The sequence below is a fragment of the Acipenser ruthenus genome, chromosome 26 (assembly GCF_902713425.1).
Source record: "Acipenser ruthenus chromosome 26, fAciRut3.2 maternal haplotype, whole genome shotgun sequence".
Classification (NCBI taxonomy): Eukaryota; Metazoa; Chordata; class Actinopteri; order Acipenseriformes; family Acipenseridae; genus Acipenser; species Acipenser ruthenus.
In genome coordinates this window covers 16,215,092-16,227,509 of record NC_081214.1, presented here as the reverse complement: position 1 = coordinate 16,227,509, position 12,418 = coordinate 16,215,092, and the positions used below count along the sequence as shown (strand labels likewise).

At 38.0% G+C, this 12,418-nt stretch overlaps 1 protein-coding gene across 4 annotated transcripts in view; it reads left to right on the top strand.

The window, feature by feature from the left end:
- Positions 1-12,418, top strand: part of LOC117430669 (H(+)/Cl(-) exchange transporter 5) — a 37,341-nt gene continuing 24,923 nt past the window's right edge. For 2 of the 4 annotated variants that reach the window (XR_009308978.1, XM_059001464.1), the window contains exons 1-2: positions 1-385; positions 4,008-4,169. Coding sequence is in view for 2 of the 4 variants with exons in the window: in XM_059001464.1 (XP_058857447.1) it covers positions 4,025-4,169 (145 nt within the window). In the remaining 2 variants the exon portion in view is untranslated. Of the gene's footprint in view, positions 386-4,007; positions 4,170-11,688; positions 11,870-12,418 lie in introns of those variants that run through there. The other 2 variants (XM_059001465.1, XM_059001466.1) reach the window with 2 other exon arrangements.

The following is a 12,418-nucleotide window of genomic DNA, read 5'->3' as shown; positions in this document are numbered from 1 at the left end:
CCTGTATAGTTGATCACCGATTCCACTGAACGTTTCCATCGTCATCTCTGAGATCGATTTAATGCCCAAACAGGAAACTGGCATGAACTGGGATTGAGAGTCGCTGTAGCTGTCATAGTGATTGGGTTTTCAATATAACTTCTAAATATTACGCGCATATTATTAGGAAAACATGTCAACGTGCTTATAACTATTATCGCCAAGACTATTATGAGGAACACGGGAAATGTCTTTCTCAAAGGAACATGAACACGTAGAGCAGCGTTTGGACAGGCAAGCTTCAAAGACTTTACTTGTGGACGGTAGACTTGCATTTTAAAAGCTGTGTCACAAGACACGGGAATCAGACCGAGTAGTTTCTCAAGAAACCACACTGGCCAAAAAGGTAGGTAATCATTTTATTCCATATAGACATAGGTTACGAAAAATATACACTAAAGGCTACTGAACGAACGGTAATGCGCTGAGAATGTGGATGAAAATGCAACGCTGAAATTGAGATAATACTGTACTGGACACCATGAATAAGACGTCTATATTCAAATGTAATTGTACTTTTTAAATTTATAAATAAAGTGTAATTGTACTTTTTTAAAATGTTATTACTGATTCATGTTTATGCGTTTTGTTTACCCCGTCAGTTAGTTTACATATTCACTGGTGCTTTGAGGGTCGTGCATTTTAAGTAAGCATTCGGTTTTAATGAATATGTGTATATTTTTGGTTCGGCAGGGTCATATGTAGTTCACATAGTTCATTGCATGGAGATTAGAATCGGGAATCGGTGATTTCGAATCTCAGAATGGTGATTTTCAGTACTGGGAGTTTTTTTTTTTTTTTTTCTTTTTTACTGTGTGGATAATGATGTGTTTACGTACATTGTTCTTTATGAGAATCACAACAGACAATGATACGGTTTGCATTCTTCTAGTTAACCTGTCAGAAATGGATGGTACTGTACATAACAATGTTTAGAGTGCAATATGCTTGCTTCAGTACAGCACCTATATGTACTGCAGGCCCATATTTCCACTGACGATATTACATTAGTTAATGAAGGCTTGTGATTAAACAGCTCTGCAGGCATCATGTGAGATGACATGTATTGTAAATGCTAGTTTTGCCATTAAGTATTAAACTGTTAATTTGCACATTTTTTAATTCAATGAATATCTAGAAAACTTCACCTTCAAGCCTGATATTGCTTTATGAATACAGCCCATCGATACACAATGGGTTTCAATGGGCTATTCACAAAAAGTGCACCTGCTTAATCTGAGACTTGTTCGTGGTATGTAGGCTGGTTAAACCTGAATGACCTGTCACCAAAGGGACTGAACTAGCTACCTTTCCAGATCTGGGATTTCAATATGCAAAACACTGCATTAAACTTATGAAACTTCCAAGGCATCCACCTCCAAGAAAATACAGAGACACAATGCTAGTTAGTTGTGCATTAGTTTTCCCACCTGACTGGATGAACTCAAACACATTTCTGTAATAGACAGTATAATAAATGGTAATCCTTCTGGAACCTTTATTACAGTGTACTTTGATTTAATAGGTTTTCTACAGTGTTTAAAACTACAATCTTTTTCTTTTCCTTTTCCTGGATTTTGTATATCATCCCATAGCAGGGTATAGGATTCTGCTAAATTCTGCTAACATTTTAACAGTACCGTGTAAATACTACTAGTGCGGTTACCACACCACTTTATCTTCATGTGAGGAGTTCTTTGAGTCTCTATGGGGCTCTATTTAAACTAGATTCAACAGGCTGAAAGTGCTGTCCTGCATGGAGACAGAGTGTGAGAAAGCTGTGTGCTATAAGCACAGAGAAAGAACATATCTATGTAAGCTAGCTTCTTGGGACATTTGCCTGATCCTTGAGGAAATCTTTTATTGTGTTTATTTGTGTAAATAGAATGTCCTTAAAAGAATTTGAAGTATATTTGTGTGCGTCACACCAGGACCCTTCTCTATTTGGTACCAGAGAGGGGTTGGCACTGCCTGCTACAGGAACAAAAAAACAATGGAGTAAATCTTGACCCACTTGTGGCATTGCAGCAGCAATAAATGCAAGTAGCAGAGCTCCAGCAGAAGGCTGTAGAATTACTGTAGCAGCACTCCGGGAGTTGCAACACGTCCGACAGAAAGGGTGTTGAATCCCATGACAGTGCCAGCCACATCACATCCAGGCATCCTGGCAAAACTGGGGCCTCAGGATGGAGTGGAGATCCTTATGAAAACTTTCCAATATTCGCATATCAGCAGGAATTGGCTTAGAATTAACTGTTCTTATTCCCAACTTTGTTCCGCTATCCAAAGACTAGGAAAAATATATAAGAGTTGTGGTTAAATGGCACCAAATTACTAGATTCAGGGTGCAGTCGAGGTGCTGGATCAACTACTGAGGAATTGCATTTCCACAATAAGCTAGGGATTAACTGTACATTGGGGGATATTAAATCTTATCCCACTCCTATGGTGGAGGTCAAAAATGGTAAAACTTGTTTTAAATGCATGTAGATGTGGCACCACGGCTGATTTTTTCAGTCGTACTTGGCAGAAATTGGCCGGGTTTCCAAAGGATAGTTGGTAAAGTGTTAGAAAGCAAGGACAAATTAAACTACCCAGCCAGAGGTGGTTAAGTACAGAGGAACAAAGAACAAAAGGTGTTGGCGTACAATGCAGTAGAGAAGGGAAGAACAGGGACGGAAGTCTGCCTGAAGCACCTGTACTCGAGCTGTTGGATCCAACTCTTGTCAGATCAGTTAGTCCTAACCTAGATTAAACAGGCTGAAAGTGGTGTTCTGGATGGGGACGAGGTGAGAGAGCAGTGTGCTATAAACACAGAGGAAGAAAAAAAACCTGTGTAACCCAGCTTCTTGGGTCAGTTGTCTGACCCTTGAGAAAATCTTGAAATAGCAAAAATAGCTTTTGTTGTGATATGTCATAAAAATGTGTACCCTGGTGCTTGTCAGAGATATTGGGGGTTCTTTGACTGTACACCTTTAAGAAAAAAGGCATAATGGGATATCAGCTGAGCCCTTGGCTGATATACAAATGCTTCAGTGCAGAGAGGTGCTGCAGTATACGGTAACCCCAGTTTCCTGTAACAGTTGTGATGGTGACCAAACGTGTGTAAGTACTGTGTGTAAAAAATAAAAAAATTAGTTAAAATGAACAGTTGCATTCAAGAAATTTAGAACAGCAAAAAACTAAAATAGAAATACACTTAAGGTTTGTGTGTTGCACACTTGCCATTAACACAAATCATTTTATTGAAGGACTGTATTGCAGCACCATAATTAAACGAAAAAGGAAGTGAAAAGGTTATTGGACCAAGCTTTTTTGTGAACTCCAATCAACCAACATTATCTTTCGCCAGTCAAATCACAGAGTGCCTAAAGAAAGTTTTGAGTCCCACAAACAGATTTTTTATGTCTCTTGCATCTTCTTTAACAGCCTCAACATTTTTACCATCAGGAGTTTAAGGACGATTCAATTGCACAGGACATTCCCTAGTTAGATGATGAGCTGATAATATCTCTTCAGCCAAAGAAGCCAGCGTGGTAATTTAAGTTTTGTACCTGAGCAGGGTCAGGGTCACCATAGAAATACTTGTGACTGTAATTAGGAAGTGTACTGCTGAGAAAAGAAACAAAATATTTAGGGAAGTGAAAATGAAATGTACTGCAGCTTATTTGACTGCAGTAAAAAGAACTGTCATGGTCGGCAGTGGCATAGCCTGGATTCGAACCGGCGATCTCCAAGCTAAAGGGAGCATCCTGCACTCCGGGCAGATTGCCTTTCCCCAATGCGCCACTCTGGAGCCCAAAACTACAGTAATTGAAAACCCAGATTTAAGCATGTAAAGCATGGAACACAATGGTAAGGCATGGAAACAGCATGGGAAACCTGAGGCATTTTGTAAGGCAAACAGAGGAGCACTTTTAATAAGATGTAATACCATGTAACAATAAAAGTGATGTGGTTTCTTTCAGGTCTTTGCTGGTAAGACATGGACAACCCTGGGTACCGCAGAGGAAGCTTTAACAGCATGCAGAGCGGCACCAGTGATGAGGACATGGTTGAGATAGCTGGAGCCACATTGGATTCCTCAGTGACAGACGATGTGCTGCCATTGGACAGGGATGTTTCCAGGGGTATGTTTTCAATCATTACCTTCCCATACTAAACATTAGAGTCGTGCATCTCTCATGTTTGGGTTCATGATGTTTAAGCAGACAGCAAACAAATCTCACCTGCTGATTTGTGTAACAGCCAAAAAATGTTGTTTGAATTAATTAATGCAAAACTGTTCTCTGCCTACCTGCTGAATTAGGATTCATGCAAAGTGATCATTATTTACAAGCGGGGGTGTGACATTTTGGGGAAAAAAACTTGTTGTCCAAGGGACAAAATGCTAGAAAAATCTACTTGCTCCCTCCTCATCGCACAAAACACACACAAACAAAAAGCAGAATATAACTGGTAGGATTTTGGTTTTAGTTAACAGTGAACACAATTAATCAATTAGTGATTAACAGGGACTGATCTAGCCTTGTAGCTTGACGGGTTCACTAAATTCTTCAAGATACACAAAAGGTTCCCTCTGACCCTACCTCTCCTCAACAAATTTATAACATACTTTGGAAATGTTTCTTTCAGTGCAGTTTGGAAGTGCAGAAATGAATTCAACTCCTGATGTACAGGTGTTTTAGTTTGTTGCATCACAGATACGAAATCATTGTCAACTATTGCTGCTGCTTTGTGGAATTCTGATTTTTCTTGAAGTTCTTTCAGTTTTGTAACTGCTGAACCCCAGATTTTTAAAGGACGTGTGTAACCTGTCAACTTTCTCTGCATTGTTTACTGTTTTTCTATCAAAATGCACACAATACTTACAGTAGGCTCCATCAAATTCTGCAGGGTGATCCTGGTTTCATACCCTGATGGCTTTTATTTTTTGTTCTGTATTTTGGGACGGCAACATTCATTCCCTGCACTTCTCTCACTGAAAAATAAATACATGAATGAATTAATACACAAACACATTGCCATGAGATTTACAGTGTGTTATTTTTTAAAAATAATAAACTAATGTACAGAATCCCATATATAAGCATTTCAGTTCTATCATTATAAACATATTTGCCAATCTTCATGTTTTTAATAGTTTCAAACAGCTTCTGTTCAAATCTAGTAAAACATTTATTTATTTTTTTTAAATATAGCATTTAAATCTAAAAAAAGATGTAAATATGGTAAATAGCAACCTAGGTTAGCAACACTAAAATCTACAGAAAAAAATTGCATTTTTTGCCAGGGAAAGTTTATCTTGAAATGCTTCTAAACAGTAAACGGTACTTTAAAAAAAAAAAAAAAAAAACATCCCAACAAGTACACACTTTTTTTTTTTTGTTACTACTATATATTTTGAACAGAAGCAATATTAGTTCTTTACAATCCATCGATTTGTGAAACTATTAAAACATGAAGATTGACAAATATGTTTATAATGGTAGAAATGAAATGCTTATATATGAGATTATCTGTACAATATTGTATTATTATTTTAAAATAAAATATCTGTAATGTAAATCTCATGGCAGTGTGTTTATGTATTAATTCATTAATATTTTTATTTTTCAGTGAGTAGTGCAGGGAAAGAATGTTGCCCCCCCCCCCCCCCCCCCAAAAAAAAAAAAGCCACCAGGATTACCCTGCTGCAGCAGTGTTAGTTGTACAAAAAAAAAGTATATAATAGAAATAAACAAGAAAAAATGTATTGTCTTTGCAGAATTTTAATGGAGCCTACTGTAAATGTTGTGTGCATTTTGGTAGAAAAACAGTAAAAAAAAATGCAGAGAAACTTGACAGGTTACACACGTCCTTTAAAAATCTGGGGTTCAGCAGTTACAAAACTGAAAGAACGTCAAGAAAAATCAGAATTCCACAAAGCAGCAGTAACAGTTGGCAATGATTTCATTTCTGTGATGCAACAAACTAAAACACCTGTACATCAGGAGTTAAATTCAGCTTATATAGAGAGTGGGGGAAAAAACAGGCAGAAGCTATTTTTATCTTGGTATGTTACTTAAATTTGTTCCAAACTGCACTGAAAGGAACATTTCCTAAAAGCATGTTATACATTTGTTGAGGTGAGGTGAGGTGGGGTCACAGGGAACCTTTTGTGTATCTTGAAGAACTTAGTGAACCAGTCAAGCAACAAGGCTAGATCCGCCCCTGTTAATCACTAATTGATTGATTGATTGATTGTGTTAAGTAAAAACCAAAACTACTTTTTTGTGTGACTGGGAGGGGCAAGTAGATTTTTCTAGCATTTTGTTACTTGGACAAGAAGTTATTTCGTGTTTTTTTAAATTGCACACACCTGGTATAAATGTATGAATTCTACTCTTTGGTAGCTTTGATTTGAGCTAATTGATCAACTGTGGCTTAAATAGTTTAGGAGAGCCAACATTAACAAGGTGGGAGAGAAGGGGCTGTCCCTCAAAGCGCTGTGGGAATCATTGTCCCGGTTCCCTTTTCACTGCTCTTTTGTCATTTCCTATACTTCAATCAAGCAGAGCTCTGCGCTCTAGTTAGAACAGCTCATAGCGCTGGCAGCCACTGCAGCAGAGATTAAGGACTATCTGGCTGTTAAGACTGCTGTCACCAGCCGGTCTCAACTAAGCAAAGTACAATTCTGTTAATCTTTTATTTTAGGTGCTCTTGAGACAGGATGAAAGTCTTTTTTCAAATACAGACATCATTTAACAGTGTTCTGCTACTACAGCAGATGTACACTCTGCCAGGACCCCTAACCTAACCACAGTTGTGATAAACGTTCCTATTTCTGTTGAAAGGTGTTCATTTTAACCTTTACATATAAACACTGAGTAACCATCACATCACACTAATGAGCTGTTACCATGGTCACAGTATTGGTTGCTGCTGATTTTAGGGTATTCTAGTTCTCACAAGCAGGATCCTGCTATTGGGTTGCATTTATAATCTGCAGTGTTCAGCTATATAAATCTATAGCACAGACTCATTGACAGTAACATTGATAGTCAGCCCCCAAAACCGGTACTCCACAAACCATACATGTTATGTTTTCTCTGCAGCTGAGTATATGCTCAGTAAATTAATATCTATTAACTTTAGCTTCTTTTAACCTGCCAGATTTCATTACGAGGAAGAAATCCATTTGGTCAGATGCTCTGAAGTTTTAAGTGGTATAACTAGTCAACATAGTTGACTTTTTCTAGTTCAGGCGCTCGACTTCATCAAATTAGCAGCCGTTGTGAATGAAGCTAACATTTCTACTTGAATAGATTTTCCTTAAGAACATAAGAACATAAGAAAGTTTACAAACGAGAGGAGGCCATTCAGCCCATCTTGCTCGTTTGGTTGTTAGTAGCTTATTGATCCCAGAATCTTATCAAGCAGCTTCTTGAAGGATCCCAGGGTGTCAGCTTCAACAACATTACTGGGGAGTTGGTTCCAGACAATTCTCTGTGTAAAAAAGTGCCTCCTATTTTCTGTTCTGAATGCCCCTTTAACTAATCTCCATTTGTGACCTCTGGTCCTTGTTTCTTTTTTCAGGTCAAAGAAGTCCCCTGGGTTGATATTGTCTATACCTTTTAGGATTTTGAATGTTTGAATCAGACCTTAGATACAGTATGAGTACTAATCTAAAATGATCTTGCATCATCTTCTTAATGTCAGGGAACTGAATACATTTCATATCTAGCCATTGTTGTTTTTAAAGTAGATTGCTGTACCTTCTGTTAGAAAGGACAATGCTTCATCTGTGCAGTGGTTCTTCTTTCTGATGCTTGACTGGCTTATTGTACAGTTCAGTTTATCACAGACCGTATTATGTAAATGTGCATAGCGTGTGAGAAGGCAAATGTCCAGGAGACAGAGTTGATCCAAAATAAACACGAGATCAAACCGAATCAATTTTTTTTTTTATTTTTTTTTTTTTTTATTTAGCCGTTGCCCATGATTTTACCCCATTTTTCTCCCCAATTTGGAATTGCCAATTGTGTTATTATTAATCCCGGTTCACCATTGCAACCCCCTGGCGAAAACAGCCTTCGAAACACGTCCCTGCCAATCCGTAATTTTTCGCACTGCGGATCCACAGAGAAGCCATCAGACCTATAGTGCCGGAGGACAACACAGATCTGAATGGCTCCGCTGCAGACCCGCAGGTGCCCTATCAGCCACAGGGGTCGCTGGTGCGCGATGAACGATGAACCGTGGATTGACCTTTTCAAAAATGTAAAGGCTTAAGAAAAAACTTAAAACATTTAGGATAAAAAATATTGTAGTGTACAGTACAAAACACACAATTCAAATGCATACATTAAAGTGTTACTGAACAGGCTGTACGGTTAAAACCCAATGCATTACTTTCCCTCAATTTCTGCTGCTTTGTACATATTTTTGCAATATCTTTTTCAGCATAATTGCGATTGTTTTAATATTTTTATGAACGTATTGCTGGTCATAAATCGGGTTTTATTACTAGTTTTGTTTCACATTAGTTATGCTTCAGGTCTTTCGAGTAGAAACACAAATATTCATATGGCTGGAGGTACACGCCCTGTACATCTTGCATATTCACTCAAACCGGGTGGGGGTCTGTAAAACAGGTGTTGTGATTATACAGGGCTTGTCATGCATATTCATAAACCTGTGCCAGAGCAAGCAGGTAGGAAACATGAGACAAAATGCTGAACTTTGGGAGAGGAGTCAGAAAGCAATGAAATGTTAATGATTGAACAGGTTGGATTTTAGCAGCTGATGGTAACAAGTGTTCCCTTGACAACCAATTCACCATTGGAGTGGTGCGGTAGAGTGGGGGTGCCATTTTATAAGTGCAGGAACACAATCCAGGGTATTCAAATATGGCCCAGAACATCAGACCTAGGCTGTTTAACGTATGCCTTTGCCTGGTGCTGGTTCAGATATTTGGACACCCTGACGTATGTTACAGCTTTTCGTATCAAATCGGCACAAGTGTCGCTGTGGGATCTGTTCGTTTTTTGTTGAACTGTTTTCAAGCTTGAATGACGCTTTACGAGAATGCGAAGAGGCAAATATGTTGTCGAGATTGTCTGGAGGCAAGCAGATTGGGGATTGCAGTGAATTCATCTTTTTTTAAAAAAAACTTGCCATCTCCTTCTCCCCACAAGTTACATACATTTTTTTTTTAATCTGTCTTGGAACTGAAGGAGCTTTGGCTGTTTGAATAAAGACCTTGACATCGTTAACATTCAGAACCAGTTTTTCTCTAGTGCACACTTTTGTATAAAGGAAAGTTGGCATGTACTAAAAGACAATTCTCTGGAACAGAACCAAAGACGTTTTACCGATCATACTAAATCAACAATGTGTGCCTTTTAAAGGCTTACACCATGCAATTTTGATCAATGGCTTGTGATGAGTCAGAAATCATATCCTGCGAAGGAGTAAATTACAAAAAAAAAAATGCACAGTGAAGCTTTGAGAGAGTAGCTCATACCCAAACGTCAATGAACAGAGGTAACTCTAGCCTCCATATTGACTCTGATGATCAAATTCAGACTAACGAACGTCAAGAAATACAGACTAACGTTATTTAATCTAATTAGTAATAAGGTACCTTACTGGTCCAGGTTTCTTTGCGCACTTGGTTGTCTGAATGTGTGAGTTCTTTAACATTGTGCTGCCTTTCTCTAACTGTAGTCTGCACACTGAACGCACAAGTTATTTCCCACCAGCAAAAAAAAATAAAACAAGAAAGGTCCTGCCCAAGAATCTCTGGACAGTTAGCTTGTTATCCTTTAGATCAGCTTAGTGTGCTTTCCTATAGCTTTCAATATCATCACCCGAATAGATGACTCTGTATCACTGCGTACCACTAACTGAGACAGTTAAGGTTTAAAAATAACGCAGATAGATTTTTTTTTGTTTTTTCACGATTTATTATTTAAGATGTGCAAATTACTAACAATTAAGATTGGGTCATTTTATATGCATTCTGAGAAAAAAAAAATGTCAAAGGTCAAATTTCAATGTAATGAATTTTAACAAGACCAATATCTATTTACATATTTGTTCTTAACCAATTTTTTTTGTCTGAAAAAGATAACTGTACATTGCATTTTGTTTTGTGAACTTTAGCAAAGACATACCTCATTGATTTTTGCATAAAAAATCTTAGAAAAATGTTTTTAAATATATAAATTTGTCTGCTTTCCTTAGCCTTCTATGGCATACAGAACAAAAAAGTAATATGGTGACCTTTCACTGTTATAGCTTTAAAACATTTCTTTACATCTATTCTTTGAAACAAAACAAAAAAATGCATGTCTTCTGGCAGTAAAAAGCACTGGTGAGTAAGGGTCAGTCAGTATATGGATTTCCTACAATAAATCAGTTTTTAGGAATTCAGAAATGGTCTCATGTGAGTGCCTCATAGTAACTCTGTGTTTTAGAAGCAGTGTTAGCCCGTTCAGACCATCATTTTTGACCACTTTTCACACTTACATGCAGCACATTTCGTGTTGACATCGTAGCAGGACTTCAGCGTGTCTTTTTTGGCATATACAGGATATGATCGCGCGTTGTGATCAATTCGACTTCCTCTGCTGGTACATGTGTGATCGAGGACGTTTTTCTAATGTTTAAAAACATTTGAAAGCAAACTTTCCTTTCAGTCTGGGCGCTGGCATATTCTTCACACGCGCTGTCAGAACTGCCATAAATGATACAAAGCCCGACGCAAAATGCAAATTACCAAAATGATAACGTTTTGTCACACACACGTGACCTTTCCTTAGCCCTACCTTAATTTAACACAATATTAATCTCAGGAGTCATTTACTCTCCAGCATCTGTGTTTTTGTCGTGTTTAACTGCAACTCCCTGAGCACTGTTTAATGTGTTTTCGTTTCTGACTTAAAACAGAGAAACTGTTAATTGTGAAATTAATTCGTAAAGGAGAGGTGAAAAGTCGAAATAAAACACCGAAAGCCAGAAGCCCGCGTGCGTGCGTGTGTGTAGCTCGTCTCGACACAAGAGAGGGATGATGTCTTCTGGAGAAAATTAGAGATAGTCTGTTTTTATTTGTTTATTTAAAAAAAAAAAACTTAACTGAATAAAGGTTTTTTAAAAAATGCAACACAGACCTATAGATCAGTCTCTTCGTTTTCCTTATAAACACTGTACAACTATTGTTCTTTGAAATTCAGATTCCTAGCACCTATCTGCAGACACGCATGTGTGTGTATGTGTGTGTGTGTATATATATATATATATATATATATATATATATATATATATGTATATGTATATGTATGTTTATATATATATACACACACACACACACACACACACACACACACACACTTCTGTCTTATTAGTGGTTTATTTCCCTATAAAAATAATATTAGGGGCAATGTGACCCATTTAATCAAGTACCCAATAAAAATCAAATTAGAAAAAAAAACCTGGGAGACGGCAACAAATCCAGCCCCCCAGGAAATGAACCATGATGCAGCTATATTCTCTGCTCCCTCTATGTAGCAAGGGCCATGCCTGCAGCCGATGACATCATGAGCAGAGTGCAGGTGAATTGGAATGCTGTGCATGGAGGGAGGGTCAGAGAGAGCGTTTAGTGTTGAAGGGAGAGGGATCTCAAGGCTGTCGATTTCAAATAGGCCACAGACAAGGCTGTCCACACTGGAATACACGGCACCGTGCAGCTTTCCTCAGCCATGCATTTCAACAGAATGCTTTAACTTAGGGACTGTGTCCTTAAACGTAGGAGAAAATATGTGATGGAAAGGGGAGAAATAACAAGGTAAGAAACGGGGGAGGGGTGTGTGTGTGTGTGTGTGTGTGTGTGTGTGTGTGTGCTTTGCACTAATCAGTAAGAGCTAGTGTGCTTGCGAATGTGAATGCTGGATTATGTATGACGAAATTGTTCTTCATGTCAAAGAAACACTGTTCAGTCCCTGGTAAATGTCAGTTCAAAGTTACTTTCAAAGTCTGGTGCCAACAGGGTTGTTCTTAAAGATTTTTGCTTGTTACCTTTGAACATAGTTTAACTTGGTGTTGCACGGACTGACTATAGTTTTATCTGCTCGAGGAAATTCTAATGCTATGGACTCAGTGCTTCACTTTTCATTTAATTTAACTTTCTCCTTTTTGTCAACGCTCTTAAAATAATTTTTATTTTTACCCTGCCAGCTTTTCACTTGTGGCTTTTAAATATGGCCATACCACTGCTCTCTGTCACAATAAAGGGGGATAGTTAATGTAATTTCCCCTTGTTCCCATCATCACGATATGGACAAATTAGGGTGCATGGTAGGGTACATACAGGAAGAGCAGAACAAAGGGTCTGAGT